Source organism: Aquarana catesbeiana, linkage group LG03, assembly GCF_042186555.1.
Source record: "Aquarana catesbeiana isolate 2022-GZ linkage group LG03, ASM4218655v1, whole genome shotgun sequence".
NCBI classification, from domain to species: domain Eukaryota; kingdom Metazoa; phylum Chordata; class Amphibia; order Anura; family Ranidae; genus Aquarana; species Aquarana catesbeiana.
Genome location: NC_133326.1, coordinates 471,932,713 through 471,953,935, shown reverse-complemented (window position 1 = coordinate 471,953,935; position 21,223 = coordinate 471,932,713). Strand labels below are relative to the sequence as shown.

Below are 21,223 nucleotides of genomic sequence, written 5' to 3'. Positions count from 1 at the left end.
CTTATCAGTACCGCCTTATCAGTACCCATCAGTGCAGTCTCATCAGCGCACATCAATGAAGGAGAAAAATTACTTGTTTGCAAAATTTAAAAAAAAACGATGAAACTGTTAAGTTTTTTTTCAAAATTTTCTATATTTTTTTTGTTTGTTTAGCAAAAAAATACAAAACACAGCAGTGATTAAATACCACCAAAAGAATGCTCTATTTGTGTGAAAAAAATGATAAAAGTTTCATTTGGGTGCAGTGTCGCATGACCACACAATTGTCAAGAGTGACAGATCTGAAAGCAGAAAATTGGCCTGGGTAGGAAGAGGGTTTAAGTGCCCAGTAAGCAAGTGGTTAAAGTGAAAATAATTGCTATAAAGGCCATATTTTTAAGAGAACTGAACTTTGTGACATGGTGGAGTTGGTTTATTAAAACGGGAGAGTGTAAAATCTGGTGCATCTGTGTACAGAAACCAATCAGCTTTCAGTTTTTTTTGTCAAAGCTTAATTAAACAAACTGAAGTGAGACGCTCAATGGCTACCAGGTTTTGCACTCTCCAGTTTTAGTAAATTCACCCTGGTTTGTGCTAGATTTTTTTTTTATGATAAACATTACCTGATCTTCTGGTAAATCAAAGACATTTAAAATGTATTGTGTATACAGCGTAGACCAGGGTTTCTCAACCAGGGTTCCATGAAACCCTAAGGCTTTTCCAGAGGTTAGCAGGCGTTCCTTGAGCAATGAGCAAGTTCTGCCTCTGAGATTAGTTCCCACTGACACCATTGATCTTTTTAGCTGTCTATAAGGGGGTAATTCTTCCAAATGACCACAAGTGTAAGGAGCATTCTTCCCACTGACCATCACACTAATGTATCTTGCATTGTAGATATAGTAATTTTTAGCAGGGGTTCTCTGAGACTAGAAAGCTTTTTCAAGGGTTCCTCTGTGTTGAAAAGGTTGAGAAAGGCTGGTGTAGACTATATGTTTAGTGAAAATATTTGTGGACATAAACATCAAATTCTGCAAGTGAGAGAAGAGAGCACAACTAAAACTACTCAGTATTTTCTATATTTTGCAGTTTGTGTTTATAATAATAGGGTCAATAAATATATAGCCCACAAAAAATGCGATAAGGTTAGGGAGAATTGCTCAAATGAGAAGATAAGGGGTGAAAAGATCACAAGAAAAGGTTAGGGAAAGTGGGTCATAGAAGGTTCATAGGAGTGGGTCATAGGAGGATCCAAGTGGGAGGGCCACATGGCATAAGTGGGTCATAATGGAAGGTTAGGGTTAAATAGTCACACAACAAGGTTAGTGGGAGTAGATCACAGACAAGTTTAGGGAAATTGAGTTACAGACCAGGGTCGGGCTGAGTCAGCCACAGCATAAAGTTGGTGTTAGTGGGTCACAGGACAAGGTTAGGGGCAGCGGGATAAAAGACAAGGTTAGAAAAAAGTATTTTCAATGCATAGCTTCCTAAAAAGAAACCAAAAATCTAGAACAGACTTCCGATATGTTTATTTTACTGTTATTATCTATTATTGTATTATTATATAATACTATACAGTACTTCATGTATTTATTATACAAACACATACACACAAAAATATTAGTACATTTTTTAGAAAGAGCTTAAAAACCTAATCTAAAATAGTGAACAGCAATAAAATAATGACTTTTTCAACAAAATATGCAATTCCTTTTTCCGTTTGTGCTCTTATTGACTCAAGATAGGATTTGATACATGAAAAGAGGAGCTTGCATTAAATTGCTGATCCCTCCCTAGGTATACCAGGCTCAAAGGGACTTAATAAGCCGAGCTTCCTAACTTTTCAGTGACTATACAAGCCTACATGAATACATTGGTAGTATGTCTCAATATACAGCAGCATTATTAACTTTGGAAAAAAAAGCCCTAACTTGTATCTATAAAAGGCTGTCCTGGAGCTCCTGTCAAATTACTTTACCTACATACGATTATATCATCAGCTGCAGGTAGGAGGAAGTATTTCCTCATTCTTTGTGATCAGACAACATTATTATAAATTAAGAGACTACAGAAAGGGATGATCTGTGTCAAACATTAGTTAAAGATGACATCCAGGTTTGTATATTTTATACATAGATACATAAAATATACAAACCTGACATCCAGGTTTGTATATTTTATACATAGTTACACTGGCCCAACTTGGACCAATGTAACTATGTATATACCATACCTGGTTGATGTCACTGGAAGCTGGAAATCACTGAAGTAGACACCTCTACTATAGTGATCTCTATTTGCTTCCAGGTCCCATGCTGAACAATTGGCCTACCGCATTGTGAACACAGCAAGTCGACTACTCAGTATGGGTGTCATTCAAAGAATGCTTTGCATTTTCTTGATGAATAAATAGCATTCTCAGATTACAGAAGATTAAGATTAAGGTTAAGATGTGATGTCACCGCCCCGCCTCTCTGCCTTGTCCAATCAGATAACACTTTGAATTCCTTTAGAAAATGCAATGCATTTTCTGATTGGTGCCCTAGTCAAACAACTGACCTCCTGTGTTCAGTAAGCAGCAGGTTGGCCATTCAGCAGCAGACCAAAAAGCAAGTGAAGATCACTGTAGTAGTGGTGTCTACTTTAGTAATTCCAGCTTTCAGGGGCCATTGGGCAAGTATGGTATATACATAGTTACACTGGTCCATGCTGGACCTATGTAACCATGTATAAAATATTCAGGCCCGGAATTCTTCTTTAAGGCCAGAATCTACATGACTGTACCATCCCTGAGCCAGGATTGCACATTTTTAGCAAAGCAGCAAAGGTTCCTTAGTTATACATATCAACCTTTACATCCAGGTCTCTGCCAGATTTTTTTTTTGCTCTCTGTGTCCTGTGAAATTCTCTCTTTTCTGTGGTCAGCACTAATATAATAAAAGTGTTTAATGTACAGTATATATTTAAACAGTGCTACAGCTGTACAATATTAAGGCTACTATTATTCATTGTAAGGTCCATTGTTAGCCAAGCAGCAAAGGTTCCTTGTTACTGTATACTTATAAACCTTTACATTCAGGTCTCTGATGGATTTTTTGTTGACCTCTGTGTCCTGAGAAAATCTCTCTTTTCTGTGGTTATTGGAACAGGACACAGTAAGCAATAAGATCACTTTTTTACCATTTTACCATTTTTGACCCAGCATCTCTCCATAAACAGGACCTGTCACGCACCACTCCTATTACAAGGGATGTTTACATTCCTTGTAATAGGAATAAAAGTGATAAAAAAAAATGTAAAAGAGAAAGTGTAAAAATAAAAAAAATAAACTAAAATAAACAATAATAATAAAAAAAATGAACACGCCCCTCTCCCCGGTAGCTCATGCTCAGAAGCGAACGCACACGTAAGTCCCGCCCACATATGTAAACGCCATTCAAACCACACATGTGAGGTATCGCCGCGTGCATTAGAGTGAGAGCAGCAGTTCTAGCACTAGACCTCCTATGTAACTCTAAACTGGTAACCTGTAAAAAAATTTAAAGTGTCGCCTATGAAGATTTTTAAGTACTGAAGTTTGGCACCATTCCCTGAGTGTGAGCAATTTTAAAGCGTGACATGTTTGGTATCTATTTACTCAGCGTAATTTCATCTTTCACATTATATAAAGAAATTGGGCTAACTTTACTATTTGTTATTTTTTTAATTCATGAAAAAAGTTGCAACAACCACCATTTTATTCCCTAGGGTGTCTACTAAAAAAAAACATATATTTTATTTTTTATTTATTTATTTTTTTATTGATATATATAACGTTTGGGGGTTGTGAGTAATTTTTTAGCAAAAAAATTAGGATTTTTACATGTAGGAGAGGAATGCCAGAATAGGCCGGTATGGAAGTGGTTAAAGTGGTATTAAACCCCAAACCAAAAATTGCATATTGCAGCTTACCAATCATTAGATGTGGTGGCTGCATTCATTTTATTTTTTGCTGCTTTTTCCCCTCTGTTTTCACCTCTGGCAAGAAACACACCTCCTGCACTAGAGTCACTCTGGGTGAATGAGCACAGGCAGTAACTTTGGACAGCAGTATTGTCAGTCTGGGGAAGGGGAGTGGGGATTTGGCTTGGCTAGAGCCCAGGCTGAGGCTGTCATTTCACATACATAAATATAATCTGATCATTGTATACACCCCTGCCAGTGTTGAATGGCCATCTCTATAACTGATACATTCTGCTGGAGAGCTTATCCTTTTGAAAAAGAACAGATTTACTGGCTGGATCAACAGATAAAAAAATGAACGAAAACAAGTCTAAAAAAGAAAACTAATACAGCCATTACACCTAAGAATTGGTAAGCTGCAATATAATAAATGTTTGATTTTGGGTTTAATACCACTTTAGAAATTAGCAACTAAAAATAAGAACCCTTTATGAAAAAAGACCAATTATTCTTTATTGCTATATTTTCAGAAATTATAAAAAAAAACTATTTGTATATATGTTCCTTTTAAACATTTCATTTATTGTATATTTTGTTGAACAGCAAATTTTCTTATCAACACTCATGTGCAGAATGCTGGCCACGTAGATTTAATGGTTACCGATTTAGAAGAACAATTTTAAAGCAGAATTAATCCCACCAATTTACCTGTTTTCTAAATCAGTTATATTCAAGGCATGCTGTGAATTATAACTGCTACAGTTTCTAGTGTGCTTATGTTCACTCTCAACCCAACTGTCAAGCCATCAAATGGTTGGTGTCATAGCTGATCACATGTGCAGGCAACTACAGATCATGCAGAGGTTAATATGACAGCTTCCTTAGCTATAAAGGATAGGAAGGTTTATTTCCACTTTAAATAATTTTTTTCCCTAAACATAAAATATTAGTCTATTGTTAAGTGTAGCGCTGGTAGATTTCTAATCTATGGTTTATAGGTAAATTTAATGGATCATCTGTGCTATACATTGTTCAGGTTTAATCTAAGGTTAGTTTAGCCTCTGTTCCAGCTTGGCTGTGTTGCGTGCAGTTCCACATTGCGCCTGTGGTGTCGTTGTCATCGTGGGTCAATTGTGGAAAGCAACAAGCTGAAGTGTATGAGTGCTCTTCTGTCCCGGAGATAACTCGGTGGAGGTGGTCCTCTGAGTTGCATTCTGGGAGAGGGTATTTATGGGGCAGACGCCATGTTTCGAAGAGCTTTTTGCCTCGTGGCCCTCCTGGCCTAGAGGTATGTGTCAGTGAGTGCTATCTCGTAGCCCTGCGGCTTGGAGGGTTACGCCGCTGCAGCTGGGCGGGTAGGCCCAGAAGTCTGTCTGGGGCCTCCTACTGCTGGGATGGTTCTGTGCTGTCTGTCCTGCGGGAAGAAGCTGGACAATTGAGAAGAATCCATGGGAGGACCCGTCTTGGAAGGGATCATGCAGAGCACTGGTCTGGAGAGGGGCCTGGTGACTCAATTGGAAGACGCATCCTAGATTGCCCTACCACACAAGTACTGCCAGGTCGGCTTAAAGGTTCTGGTACTGTGTTTGCTGTTCATTGAAAACTACTACATCCTGTGGCAGAGGATCGTATGAGTTTGTCCCACCAAAGTCTGTGGCAGAGACTTTTTGTTCGTGCTGCGTTCCGGCTGCTAGGTCAGTGAGAGAAACCTATCCAGGCAGGCAAAGATTTAATCCTAAGCTGAGGATACATTCATCCTAAAGATTTAAATTCCTTGACGCTACGCAAGAAAGGGTATTTGAACACTCCTGCAACTCCCCTGCACTCCTTCTACCTCTTTCCTGCTACTTCTTTCAGTTATCCCCATTAAAGCATTGAAAAAATACTTAAGTGACTAGTGCCTACATTGCCTCGCAGTAAGCTCAACGGAGACCCCTAGACCCGTTGTCGGTGAAATTACAGGTAACAAGATGACGGTAACAGCCCGCTTTAAATCAGCAGCTCCACCGTGAGTTATTGCTACATAAGTATACTTAATAATTCATTAAATACAGTCAATCACTAGTATTGTGCTACTATAACTTAAAACAGCAATAAAGAAAAGTATTTTTCTTTATGTTGATATGTTTTTTTGAGCAATGCGACTACATTGTAGATTATGCCCATTTATATTCCGGGGAGGGGGGGGGGGTTGGTCTCCTGTGCAATGCTAGAAAACTAAAAGAGATAAGGGATGCACTATGAGTGCTGGTCTTCTGATGGATGGTCTAGTACAGGGGTCTCAAACTGGCGGCCCTCCAGCTGTTGCGAAACTACAAGTCCCATGAGGCATTGCAAGGTTGACTGTTACAAGCATGACTCCCACAGAACAGGCATGATGGGACTTGTAGTTTTGCAACAGCTGGAGGGCCGCCAGTTTGAGACCCCTGGTCTAGTAACTATGGATGCCTTATGGTCACAAGAGTTAACAATCTCTATTGTGTGAAACAGTTTGCTATTATCATGAGAATTTATGGTAATTATTATTTTACAAAATCATTAAAATTAAATAAAAGAAAAGAAAATTGTAAAGCAGCAGGTTGGCCATTCAGCAGCAGACCAAAAAGCAAGTGAAGATCACTGTAGTAGTGGTGTCTACTTCAGTAATTCCAGCTTTCAGGGGCCATTGGGCAAGTATGGTATATACATAGTTACACTGGTCCATGCTGGACCTATGTAACCATGTATAAAATATTCAGGCCCGGAATTCTTCTTTAAGGCCAGAATCTACATGACTGTACCATCCCTGAGCCAGGATCGCACATTTTTAGCCAAGCAGCAAAGGTTCCTTAGTTATACATATCAACCTTTACATCCAGGTCTCTGCCAGATTTTTTTTTTTGCTCTCTGTGTCCTGTGAAATTCTCTCTTTTCTGTGGTCAGCACTAATATAATAAAAGTGTTTAATGTACAGTATATATTTAAACAGTGCTACAGCTGTACAATATTAAGGCTACTATTATTCATTGTAAGGTCCATTGTTAGCCAAGCAGCAAAGGTTCCTTGTTACTGTATACTTATAAACCTTTACATTCAGGTCTCTGATGGATTTTTTGTTGACCTCTGTGTCCTGAGAAAATCTCTCTTTTCTGTGGTTATTGGAACAGGACACAGATAGCAATAAGATCACTTTTTTTACCATTTTACCATTTTTGACCCAGCATCTCTCCATAAACAGGACCTGTCACGCACCATTCCTATTACAAGGGATGTTTACATTCCTTGTAATAGGATTAAAAGTGATAAAAAAAAAATGTAAAAGAGAAAGTGTAAAAATAAAAAAAATAAACTAAAATAAACAATAATAAAAAAAAAAAATGAACACGCCCCTCTCCCCGGTAGCTCATGCTCAGAAGCGAACGCACACGTAATGATTTACAAAATCATTAAAATTAAATAAAAGAAAAGAAAATTGTAAATCGTTATAGACCTCCTCCGATTAGCAAACACTGTATGGGTCAACACAGACTTTATAACAAACATATCTGCAACATTGTTTTAAAGAATGCACACTAATTAAATATCATAGTTTGATCATACCTGTAAAATAAGACTGTCATCAGCTATAGGGTCTCTTATGTTTTCATTACCAATTCCTGAATCATCCGCATCAATTAGTTTATCTACAGGAACAACCGAAACACACTGCTGAGTTTTTAGGAAAGCAAAATCCTTGTCCACTGAATCCAGAGTTGGACAAATATTGTACGTGTAGGGCAGCTGTAATGTTCCATTGTTAAACTGAGAAATAAATCTGGGATCTACAGTATGATATAAATGTGTATCCACAGGGCCAAAGTAAGGCAAAGATTTGGGCTCTCTGCATTTGGAGACCACAGCGACTATCACAGTCAATATGAACAGAAAAGTAATCAATGACAAGGCGATCACCAGGTACATTTGTAAGTTCGACTGAGAGTCCAGTTTACTTGGTTGTTTGTTCATTTCAGGAATTATCTGCTGAAAATTATCAGCAATCACCAGGTTTAGAGTCACAGAAGCAGACAGAGGTGGGTAGCCATTGTCTTTTACTATGACCACAACTTTATGTTTTAAAGAATCTCTATCATGAAAAACCTTTGTTGTTTTGATCTCCCCAGTGTATTGATCAATAGTAAAAAGTGATGGCTCAGAAACTTGAAAAAAATACGACAACCAGGCATTGTGTCCAGAATCCGCATCCACTGCGACCACTTTAGATACTAAAGAACCTTGTTCAGATGACCAAGGCACCATCTCAAAGACAGGGCCATCACTGTCTCTTGGTGGGTATAGGATGACTGGTGGGTTATCATTCTGGTCTACCACATGAATTTTTACAGTTGTACTGCTGTTCAGTGATGGAAAACCATTGTCTTTAGCAATGACCTGAATGCTGAATTCTCTGTGGTGCTCATAATCAAATGATTTTTGCCCATAAATGACTCCGGTCACTGGATTTATGGATACATGCAAGGATATGGGATCTTTGTCATTACTGTTACTTACTAGAAAGTAAGTCAGTTTTGCATTTTCTTCACTGTCAATATCTCTTGCTTGAATATGAAATATGGAAGCTCCTGGTAAATTGTTTTCTGGTACAAATGCAGTATAAATCAACTTCTCAAAAACAGGTGCATTGTCATTAACATCTGCCAAGTCCAAATAGACGACTTTTACAGAAGACAAAAAAGGAGAACCCTTGTCAGATGCTTGAATGGTGATGTTATAGGATGATAATTTTTCTCTGTCCAGAGAATCCTTGGTTACAATTTTGTAAAAGTTATTTGCTGATGACACTAATTGAAATGGACTATCCCCAATGATTTCACACTGAACTTCTCCATTTTCTCCTGAGTCTTTATCACGGACTGCAATCAGTGCCACCACAGTTCCAGGTAATGTGTCTTCAGGAATAGGAGAAGACAGGGAGGTGAGGGTTATCTCAGGAACATTGTCATTCTCATCCAATATCTCTATTAAAACTTTGGCATGGGCAGCCAGGCCCCCTCCATCCATGGCTTGTACAGATATTTCATAGTGTTTTTTCATTTCATAATCTAAATGTCCCTTTGTTCTAATGTCTCCATTCTTGTGATTAATTGTAAACATCTGGAGAATGTTATTTGCCAGGGTATTGAATGAATATGTAATCTGTGCATTTACTCCTTCATCCTCATCAGTTGCCCGGACCTGCTGAACTGTAGAATTTAAAGGTATATTTTCCTTAATGCTTATTTTATATACTTCTTGGGTAAATATAGGTGTATTATCATTAAAATCAGTGATGGTAATCTTAATCAACACAGTGCCTGTCTGTACAGGATTTCCTCCATCGAAAGCTGATAGAATTAGTTCATGGTAATTTTGTGTCTCTCGGTCTAAAGCCTTTTCTAGAACTAGCTCAGGAAGTATACTGCCATCGGAGCTGACACTTTCTCTTAAGACAAAGTGCTCATTTGGACTCAGCTTATAGCTTCTCAGTGTATTAATTCCTATATCCAAATCCTCAGCTTTCTGCAAAACAAACTTAGCTCCCAGTAAAGCATATTCACTTATTTCTAATCGTATTGCTTCATAATGAAATCTTGGTGCATTGTCATTTATATCTTGAATTTCAATCCGAACATTAAACACATTTAAAGGATTCTCAGCCACAGCATCAAAGGTCAGGACACAATCAGCTGCAGCCCCACACAGTGTATCTCTGTCTATCCTCTCTGCAATGAAAAGGTTTCCATTCTCCAGATTGATACTGAAATATTTTTCAGAAACATCAGACACAATTCTGAGTTTTCTTGCTGTGATATCCTTCACATTCATTCCAAGATCTTTCACTAAATCACCAACAACTGAACCTTTCCTCATTTCTTCTACAATGGAATAATGAATCTGAGCAGAGACTGAATGACACAACCAGGAAAATAATGAAATCACTACTTGCCATCTGATTTCCAGGGGTGATTGTTGTTGATGCATATTCAAGACAGCCGTTCCTTTTGTTGTTGGCAATATATGAGGGACTCTTTGCACAATGTATAATCCTTAATTGAATTCAAATGCCAGAATATCTTCTTCTTTATTAGACCTGAAGCACTCCCATCTCATGCAGAAATGCTCTATATTCACTGTTGCAGTTGTACTGCCTGTCTCATAGAGGCATGCATCTCTCACATCCTTCCCTTATTGGTTGAACAGCGGCGCTCTGAGGTGCAAATGGAGTACTACAACATTTTAGAGTTACTTTCATAAATATAGACTAAGAGTTAGGGTCCTTTCACATGAGCGTCATCAGTTCCCTCACTAAAACTGATTTTAAAAAGTCAGGTCCTTTATTATTCATAAATATGATTTTCTAATGCTCTTGAAAAAAACACAAAACAAAACAAGTGACTTTGGGGTTGATTTACTAAAGGCAAATCCACTTTGCACTACAAGTGCACTGCAAGTACACTTGGGAGTGCACTTGAAAGTGAAGTTGCTTTAGATCTGAGGGGAAGATCTGAAATGGGGGAAACTCTGCTGATTTTATCATCCAATCATGTACAAACAAATATACTGTTTTTTTTCCTTGCATGTCACCCTTAGATCTACAGTGACTGCACTTCCAAGTGCATTTGCAGTGCACTTGTAGTGCAAAGTGGATTTGCCTTTAGTAAATAAATCCCACTGTACCTCATGAAACACACTTATATTATTCTAAAAGCTTTTTGGCCTAAGATTGAGATAATGGTTGGTTCTTAGTTTAAGCAAATGAAGTTAGTTTAAAGCCTGGTTAGGAAGAGGCTTTAAGTGCCCAGCAAGCAAGTGGCTAAAGTGAAAATAATTGCTATAAAGGCCATATTTTTAAGAGAACTGAACTTTATGACATGGTGAAGTTGATTTATTAAAACTGGAGAGTGTAAAATCTGGTGCATCTGTGCATAGAAACCAATCAGCTTTCAGGTTTGTTTGTCAAAGCTTAATTAAACAGGCTGAAGTTAGCAGCTGATTGGCTACCATGCACAGCTTCACCAGATTTTGGACTCTCCAGTTTTAGTAAATTAACCCCAGTATGTGCTAGATTTTTTTATGATAAACATGCCCTGATCTTCTGGTAAATCAAAGACATTTAAAATCTATTGTGTATACAGTGTAGACCAGTGTCTCTCAACTCCAGTCCTCAAGGCGCCCCAACAGGTCATGTTTTCAGGATTTCCCTCAGATGAAATGGCTGTGGTAATTACTAAGGCAGTAAAACTGATCAAATCACCTTTGCAAAATAATGGGAAGCCTGAAAACATGACCTGTTGGGGCGCCTTGAGGACTGGAGTTGAAAAACACTGGTGTAGACTATGTGTTTAGTGAAAATATTGGTGGACATAAACGTTGAATTCGGCAAGGGAGCACAACTAAAACTAATCAGTATTTTCTATATTTTGCTGTTCATGTTTATAAATAATAGGTTCAATAAATATGAAGCCCATTAGGTTTTTCCAGATCTCTTCTTACAAAAATTAGATAAGGTTAGGGAATGTGGCTCAAAAGAGAATATAAGGGGTGAAAACATCACAAGAAAAGGTTAGAGAAAGTGGGTCATAGAAGGTTCGGAGGAGGGAGTAATAGGAGGATCCAGGTGGGTGGGTCACATGGGATAAGTGGGTCATAACAGAAGGTTGGGAGTAGGTTTGCACCAATACCATTCTTTTAAGACCGAGTACAAGCACCGATCCTTTTTTTCAAGTACTCGCCAATACCGATACTTTTTTTAACGTCATGTGACAGTGTCACTAATATGCAGCACTGATGGGCAGTAATGACATGCAGACTGTGTCAGAATTTTTTTTTATTTACGATTTTATTTTTTACAATTTTTAAAAATTATTTTTTAAAATTTATATTTTTTTAGTTATTTTTTTAGAGGGGGGGGGCAGGGGGTGAGTGAATGGTATGAGTGTTTTTTTTTATTTTATTTTTAATTTCTTTTACAATTTTAAATTTTATATATTTATTACAATTCTTTCTTTTTTTAATTATAATTATTATTATTATTATTTTTTTATCAGCCCTGTTGGGGAGGGGGGGGGCTGGAGGAGAACACTGAGGGGGACTGGAGTGGTGGTGGGGGGAGTTACAAGCACCGATCTCCCTGTATAGATTTCAATAAAGCAGCTGAAAGCCGCAGGCAAGGGGAAGTGGCTCTCAGCTGCTTTATTAAAATCTGTACAGGGAGATCCGTGTTTGTAGCTCCCCCCACCGCCGCACTGATCAGCCCTGATTGCCCAGGTATCAGATCAATCATTGGAGCATTTTTTCACGAGTACAAGTACTCGTGCAAATGCTCGGTATTGGCATCGATACTAGTATCGGTATCAGTGCAACCCTAGTTAGGAGTAAAATAGTCACATAACAAGGTTAGTGGGGGTAGGTCACAGACAAGGTTAAGGAGATTGGGTTACAGGCCAGGGTTGGACTGAGTTGGTCACAGCATAAGATTGGTGTTAGTGGGTCACAGGACAGGGTTAGAACCTGTGGGATACAAGACAAGGTTAGAAAAACTTAGTTTATAGGGCATAGTTTCCTGAAATGAAACCAAAAAAACACAGGACAGACTGCTGATATGTTTATTTTGCTGTTATTATCTATTATTGTATTATTATATAATACAATTCATGTAATTATTATACAAACAAATACACACAAAAAGATTAGTAATTTTTTTTAGAAAGCTTAGAAATAGTTAACAGCAATAAAATAATTACTTTTTCAACAAAATACGCAATCTTTTTTTCTGTTTGTGCTCTTCTTGACTCAAGCTAGAACTTGGTATGTGCTATATGGAAAGAAGGAGCTTGCATTAAGTTGCTGATGCCTCCCTAGGTATACCAGGCTCAAAAGGGTTTAATAAGCTGAGCTTCCTAACTTTTTGGTGACTATACAAGTCTACATGAATATATTGGTGGTATGTCTCATTATACAGCAACATTATTAACTATGGAAAAAAAGCCATAACTTGTATCAGTAAAAGGCTGTCCTGGTGCTCCTGTCAAATGACTTTGCCTACATACGATTATATCATCAGCTGCAGGTAGGAGGAAGTATTTACACATCATTATAAGGTAAGAGGCTGCAGTAAGGGATGATCTGTGTCAAACATTGGTTAATGACTTCCAGGTTTGGATATTTTATACATAGTTACACTGGCCCAAATTGTACCAATGTAACTATGTATATACCAGGGTTCAAAATTTTAAGTCCTGAACTACTAGCAAGGCCTTAAGATTTACTCGCCACCAGTTACCCCACCCAACCCCTACCCTGCCCCGCCCCTAATTCCACCCCTAAACACGCCCTCTTAAATTGTCTTATGAAATGACACTGTTAAATGTTTTATGCAGAATTAGGTTACAAAAATAAATATCAACAACAACAACTTTAACAATGTTAACATAAAGCATATTTCATTGATCTCACTGTGATGGGAAAAATAAAGATAAAATATGATTAGCTACTATAGGCACTGTACACATTATTACTACCTTGTTAGGTAAATATGTTTTACATTCAGAGTACAGGACTGAGAGGTGCTCTATGTAAAGACTGCAGGGTTGAGAGGTGCGCTACGCTAGGTGACTGGGTGGGAGTGACACCTTCCTTCTGGGTTCGCACCGAACCCATCCCTAAGGCTCCACTCATACCTACAAGTTCTGTAAACGCATGCAAAACTGCGTATTTCTGCACAAATTAATAAAACATGCTAAAACCACATCACGTTTGCTGCACCATTAATTGCTACTGGCATCCCAAACACCGTGTCTCTTATGTTTTCATTACCAATTCCTGAATCATCCATATTAAATTAGTCTATCTACAGGAACAACGGGAACACACTGCTGAGATTTTAGGTAAGCAAATTCCTTGTCCATTGAGTCCAGAGTTGGACAAACATTGTATGTGTAGGGCAGCTGCAATGTTCCATTGTTAAACTGGGAAATAAATCTGGGATCTACAGTATGATATAAATGTGTATTCACAGGGCCAAAGTAAGGCAAAGATTTGGGCTCTCTGCATTTGGAGACCACAGCGACTATCACAGTCAATACAAACAGAAAAGTAATCAATGACAAGGCAATTACCAGGTACATTTGTAAGTTCTACTGAGAGCCCAATTTGCTTGGCTGTTTGTTCATTTCAAGAATTATCTGCTGAAAATGATCAGCAATGACGTCACAGAGCCGGTCCAGGCTTGGGCAAGATCACGTCAATGAAGTCAGGATCTGCCCACATGCCTGGACCGACACCCGGCTCAGCCTCTAAGTGAGCCCCTGAGAGCTTGAGCTGGCCGCTCCCGCTCCTTCCACAGCCCAGCACTCCAATGAGTGAGGAGGGGCGGAGCGGAGAGTGGGGACTGACAGTCTCCAGCTCTCTGCTCAGGGAACTGTGAAGACCGAAGGGTCGGCCATGTTAGATCGCTCAGTTCTCAGTGTTTGAGCTGGCAGAGGACAGATGCAGCATCGGGCCGATACTAATACTCTATAAGCAATTTGGGATAAAGGTTTTACATACATAAATATAATCTGATCATTGTACACACCCCTGCCAGTGTTGAATGGCCATCTCTGTAACTGATACATTCTGCTGGAGAGCTTATCCTTTTGAAAAAGAACAGATTTACTGGCTGGATCAACAGATGAAAATGAAGGAAAACAAGTCTAAAAAAGAAAACTAATACAGCTATTACATCTAAGAATTGGTAAGCTGCAAAATAATAAATGTTTGATTTTGGGTTTAATACCACTTTAGAAATTAGCAACTAAAAATAAGAAGCCTTTATGAAAAAAGACCAATCATTCTTTATTGCTATATTTTCAGAAATTATAAAAAAACTATTTGTATATATGTTCCTTTTATACATCTCATTTATTGAACAGCAAACTTTCTTATCAACACACATGTGCAGAACCCTGGCCACATACAGTAGATGTAATGGTTACCAATTTAGAAGAACAATTTTAAAGCAGAATTAATCCCACCGATTTACATTTCAAGGCATGCTGTGAATTAGAACTGCTACAGTTTCTAGTGTGCTTATGTTCACTCTCAACTCAACTGTCAAGACATCAAATGGTTGGTGTCATAGCTGATCACATATGCAGGCAACTGCAGATCATGCAGAGGTTAATATGACAGCTTCCTTAGCTATAAAGGATAGGAAGGTTTATTTCCACTTTAAATAATTTTTTCCATAAACATAAAATATTAGCCTATTGTTAAGTATACATAATAATTTATTAAATACAATCACTCACTAGTGTTGTGCTACTATAACTTAAAACAGCAATAAAGAAAAGTATTTTTCTTTATGTTGATATGTTTTTCTGAGCAATGCGACTACATTGTAGATTATGCCCATTTATAATCATAGGGGTTTTTGTCTCCTATGCAATGCTAGAAAACTAAAAGAGATATAGGATGCACTATGAGTGCTGGTCTTCTGATGGTCTAGTAACTATGGATGCCTTATGGTCACAAGAGTTAACAATCTCTATTGTATGAAACAGCTTGCTATTATCGGGAGATTTTATGGTATTTATTATTTTACAAAATCATTAAAATAAAATAAAATAACAGAAAATTAAATTATAGACCTCCTCTGATTTGCAAACACTGTATGGGTCAACACAGACTTTATAACAAACATATCTGCAACATTGTTTTAAAGAATGCACACTAATTAAATACCATAGTTTTTACATACCTGTAAAATAAGATTATTATCAGCTATAGGGTCTCTTATGTTTTCATTACCAATTCCTGAATCATCCGCATCAATGAGTCTATCTACAGGAACAACTGGAACACACTGCTGAGTTGTTAGGAAAGCAAATTCCTTGTCCACTGAATCCAGAGTTGGACAAACATTGTATGTGTAGGGCAGCTGTAATGTTCCATTGTTAAACTGGGAAATAAATCTGGGATCTACAGTATGATATAAATGTGTATCCACAGGGCCAAAGTAAGGCAAAGATTTAGGCTCTCTGCATTTGGAGACCACAGCGACTATCACAGTCAATATGAACAGAAAAGTAATTAATGACAAGGCAATTACCAGGTACATTTGTAAATTCGACTGAGAGTCCAGTTTGCTTGGTTGTTTGTTCATTTCAGGAATTATCTGCTGAAAATTATCAGCAATCACCAGGTTTAGAGTCACAGAAGCAGACAGAGGTGGGTAGCCATTATCTTTTACTATGGCCACAACTTTATGTTTTAAAGAATCTCTATCATGAAAAACCTTTGATGTTTTGATCTCCCCAGTGTATTGATCAATAGTAAAAAGTGATGGCTCAGAAACTTGCAAAAAATAAGACAACCAGGCATTGTGTCCGGAATCCTCATCCACCGCAACCACTTTAGATACTAAAGAACCTTGTTCAGATGACCAAGGCACCATCTCAAAGACAGGACCATCACTGTCTCTTGGTGGGTATAGGATGACTGGTGGGTTATCATTCTGGTCTACCACACAAATTTTTACAGTTGCACTGCTGTTCAGTGATGGAAAACCATTGTCTTTAGCAATGACCTGAATGTTGAATTCTCTGTCTTGCTCATAGTCAAATGATTTTTGCCCATAAATGACTCCGGTCACTGGATTTATGGACACATGCAAGGATATGGGATCTTTATCATTACTGTTACTTACTAGAAAGTAAGTCAGTTTTGCATTTTCTTCACTGTCAATATCTTTCGCTTGAATATGAAATATAGAAGCTCCTGGTAAATTATTTTCTGGTACAAATGCAGTATAAATCAACTTCTCAAAAAGAGGTGCATTGTCATTAACATCTGCCAAGTCCAAAGAGATGACTTTTACAGAAGACAAAAAGGGAGAACCCTTGTCAGATGCTTGAATGGTGATGTTATAGGATGATAATTTTTCTCTGTCCAGAGAATCTTTGGTTACAATTTTGTAGAAGTTATTCGCTGATGACACTAATTGAAATGGAATATCCCCAATGATTTCACACTGAACTTCTCCATTTTCTCCTGAGTCTTTATCACGAACTGAAATCAGTGCCACCACAGTTCCAGGTAATGTGTCTTCAGGAATAGGAGAAGACAGGGAGGTGAGGGTTATCTCAGGAACATTGTCATTCTCATCCAATATCTCTATTAAAACTTTGGCATGGGCAGCCAGGCCCCCTCCATCCATGGCTTGTACAGATATTTCATAGTGTTTTTTCATTTCATAATCTAAATGTCCCTTTGTTCTAATGTCTCCGTTCTTGTGATTAATTGTAAACATCTGGAGAATGTTATTTGCCAGGGTACTGAATGAATATGTAATCTGTGCATTTATTCCTTCATCCTCATCAGTTGCCCGGACCTGCAGAACTGTAGAATTTAAAGGTATATTTTCCTTAATGCTTATTTTATATACTTCTTGGGTAAATATAGGTGTATTATCATTAAAATCAGTGATGGCAAACTTAATCAGCACAGTGCCTGTCTGTACAGGATTTCCTCCATCAAAAGCTGATAGAATTAGTTCATGGTAATTTTGTGTCTCTCGGTCTAAAGCCTTTTCTAGAACCAGCTCAGGAAATATACTGCCATCAGAGCTGATCTTTTCTCTTAAGGCAAAGTGCTCATTTGGACTCAGCTTGTAGCTCCTCAGTGTATTAATTCCTATATCCAAATCCTCAGCTTTCTGCAAAACAAATTTTGCTCCTGGTGAAGCAGATTCACTTATTTCTAATCTTATTGCTTCATAATGAAATGTTGGTGGATTGTCATTTATATCCTGAATTTCAATCTGAACATTAAACACATTTAAAGGATTCTCAGCCACAGCATCAAAGGTCAGGACACAATCAGCTGCAGCCCCACACAGTGTCTCTCTGTCTATCCTCTCTGCAATGAAAAGGTCTCCATTCTCCAGATTGATACTGAAATATTTTTCAGAAACATCAGACACAATTCTGAGTTTTCTTGCTGTGATATCCTTCACATTCATTCCAAGATCCTTCACTAAATCACCAACAACTGAACCTTTCCTCATTTCTTCTACAATGGAATAATGAATCTGAGCAGAGACTGAATGACACAACCAGGAAAATAATGAAATCACTACTTGCCATCTGATTTCCAGGGGTGATTGTTGTTGATGCATATTCAAGACAGCCGTTCCTTTTGTTGTTGGCAATATATGAGGGACTCTTTGCACAATGTATAATCCTTAATTGAATTCAAATGCCAGAATATCTTCTTCTTTATTAGACCTGAAGCACTCCCATCTCATGCAGAAATGCTCTATATTCACTGTTGCAGTTGTACTGCCTGTCTCATAGAGGCATGCATCTCTCACATCCTTCCCTTATTGGTTGAACAGCGGCGCTCTGAGGTGCAAATGGAGTACTACAACATTTTAGAGTTACTTTCATGAATACAGACTAAAATTTAGGGTCCTTTCACATGAGAGTCATCGGTTCCCTCACTAAAACTGATTAAAAAAGTCAGGTCCTTTATTATTCATAAATATGATTTTCTAATACTCTTGAAAAAAAAAAAACAAAACCAGACAAGTGAGTTTGGGGTTGATTTACTAAAGGCAAATCTACTTTGCGCTACAAGTACAATTGGAAGTGCACTTGGAAGTGAAGTTGCTTTAGATCTGAGGGGAAGATCTGAAATGGGGGGAAGCTCTGCTGATTTTATCATCCAATCATGTACAAGCGAAAATGCTATTTTTTTTCCTTGCATGTCACCCTTAGATCTACAGCGACTGCACTTCCAAGTGCATTTGCAGTGCACTTGTAGTGCATAGTGGATTTGCCTTTAGTAAATAGATCCCACTGTACCTCATGAAACACACTTATATTATTCTAAAAGCTTTTTGGCCTAAGATTGAGATAATGGTTGGTTCATAGTTTAAGCAAATTAAGTCAGTTTAAAGTGAAAACAATTGCAATAAAGGCCATATTTTTAAAGAGAACTGAACTTTGTGACATGGTGGGGTTGATTTATTAAAAATGGAGAGTGTAAAATCTGGTGCATCTGTGCATAGAAACCAATCAGCTTCCAGATTTTTTTTGTCAAAGCTTAATTAAACAGGCTGAAGTTAGAAGCTGATTGGCTACCATGCACAGCTGCACCAGATTATGGACTCTCCAGTTTTAGTAAATTAACCCCGATATGTGCTAGATTTTTTAATGATAAACATGCCCTGATCTTCTGGTAAATCAATATTTAAAATCTATTGTGTATACAGTGTAGACTATGTGTTTAGTGAAAATATTGGTGGACATAAACGTTGAATTCGGCAAGGGAGCACAACTAAAACTAATCAGTATTTTCTATATTTTGCTGTTCATGTTTATAAATAATAGGTTCAATAAATATGAAGCCCATTAGGTTTTTCCAGATCTCTTCTTCAAAAAATGAGATAAGGTTAGGGAATGTGGGTCAAAAGAGAAGATAAGGGGTGAAAAGGTCACAAGAAGAGGTTAGGGAAAGTAGGTCATAGAAGGTTCGGAGGAGGGAGTAATAGGAGGATCCAGGTGGGTGGGTCACATGGGATAAGTGGGTCATAACAGAAGGTTGGGAGTAGGTTTGCACTGATACTACTCTTTTAAGACCGAGTACAAGTACCGATCCTTTTTTCAAGTACTCGCCGATACTGATACTTTTTTAATGTCATGTGACAGTGGCACTAATATGCAGCACTGATGGGCAGTAATGACGTGCAGACTGTGTGAGAATTTTTTTTTTTGTACAATTTTATTTTTTTACAATTTTTCTTAAAATAATTTATTTATATTTTTTTAGTTATTTTTTTTACAATGCTTCTTTCTTTGGGGGGGGGGGGGGGTGAGTGGATGGTGTCAGTGTTTTTTTAATTTCATTTTTCATTTCATTTACAATTTAAAATTTTAAATATTTATTACAATTCTTTCTTTTTTTATTATAATAATTATCTTTTTTTTTTTATCAGCCCTGTATAGATTTCATTAAAGCAGCTGAAAGCCGCGGGGGAGGGGAAGCGGCTCTCAGCTGCTTTATTAAAATCTATACAGGGAGATCGGTGCTTGTAACTCCCCTCACCGCCGCACCGATCAGCCCTGATTGCCCGGGTATCGGATCAAGCATTTGCATGAGTAAAAGTACTTGTGCAAATGCTCGGTATTGGCATCAATACTAGTATCGGTATCTGTGCAACCCTAGTTAGGAGTAAATAGTCACTCAAAAAGGTTAGTGGGGGTAGGTCACAGAGAAGGTTAAGGAGAGTGGGTTACAGGCCAGGGTTGGACTGAGTCGGTCACAGCATAAGCTAAAAATAGTTAACAGCAATAAAATAATATGCAATCTTTTTTTCTGATTGTGCCCTTATTGACTCAAGCTAGAACTTGGTATGTGCTATATGAAAAGAAGGAGCTTGCATTAAGTTGCTGATGCCTCCCTAGGCATACCAGGCTCAAAAGTGTTTAATAAGCTGAGCTTCCTAACTTTTCAGTGACTGTACAAGTCTACATGAATACATTGGTGGTATGTCTCAATATACAGCAACATTATAAACTATGGAAAAAAAGCCCTAACTTGTTTCAGTAAAAGGCTGTCCTGGTGCTCCTGTCAAATGACTTTACCTACATACGATTATATCATCAGCTGCAGGTAGGAGGAAGTATTTCCACATTCTTCCTAGTGATCAGACAGCATCATTATAAGGTAAGAGACTGCAGAAAAGGCTGATCTGTGTCAAACATTAGCTAATGACTTCCAGGTTTGGATATTTTATACATAGTTACACTGGCCCAAATTGGACCAATGTAACTATGTATATTCCAGGGTTCAAAATTTTAAGTCCTGAACTACTAGCCAGGCCTTAAGAGTTACCAATTACTCCACCCAACACCTACCCTGCCCCGCCCCTAATTCCACCCCTAAACACGCCCTCTTAAATTACCTTATGAAATTACACTGTTAAATGTTTTATGCAGAATTAGGTTACAAAAATAAATATTAACAACAACAACTTTAACAATATTAACATAAAGCATATTTCATTGATCTGACTGTGATGGATAAAATAAGGATGTTAGGTAAATATGCTCTACATACAGAGTACAGGACTGAGAGGTGCGCTATGTAAAGACTGCAGGGTTGAAAGGTGCGCTACGCTAGGTGACTGGGTGGGAGTGACACCTTCCTTCTGGGTTCGCACCGAACCCATCCATTAAGGCTCCACTCATAGCTGCAAGTTCTGTAAACGCACGCAAAATTGCGTATTTCTGCACGCATTAATAAA

General features: G+C 38.0%; 1 protein-coding gene across 39 annotated transcripts in view; it reads right to left on the bottom strand.

Moving 5' to 3' along the window:
* The window catches only part of LOC141132486 (protocadherin gamma-A4-like), a 489,967-nt gene that overhangs the window by 58,148 nt on the left and 410,596 nt on the right, over positions 1–21,223 (bottom strand). The window contains exon 1 of one of the 39 annotated variants that reach the window (XM_073620924.1): positions 15,674–18,241. The exons of 37 other annotated variants lie outside the window; for them this stretch is intronic. In XM_073620924.1, coding sequence (XP_073477025.1) covers positions 15,674–18,091 — 2,418 coding nt within the window. In that variant the 5' untranslated portion in view covers positions 18,092–18,241. Of the gene's footprint in view, positions 1–7,497; positions 10,060–15,673; positions 18,242–21,223 lie in introns of those variants that run through there. One more of the 39 variants, XM_073620922.1, reaches the window with a different exon arrangement.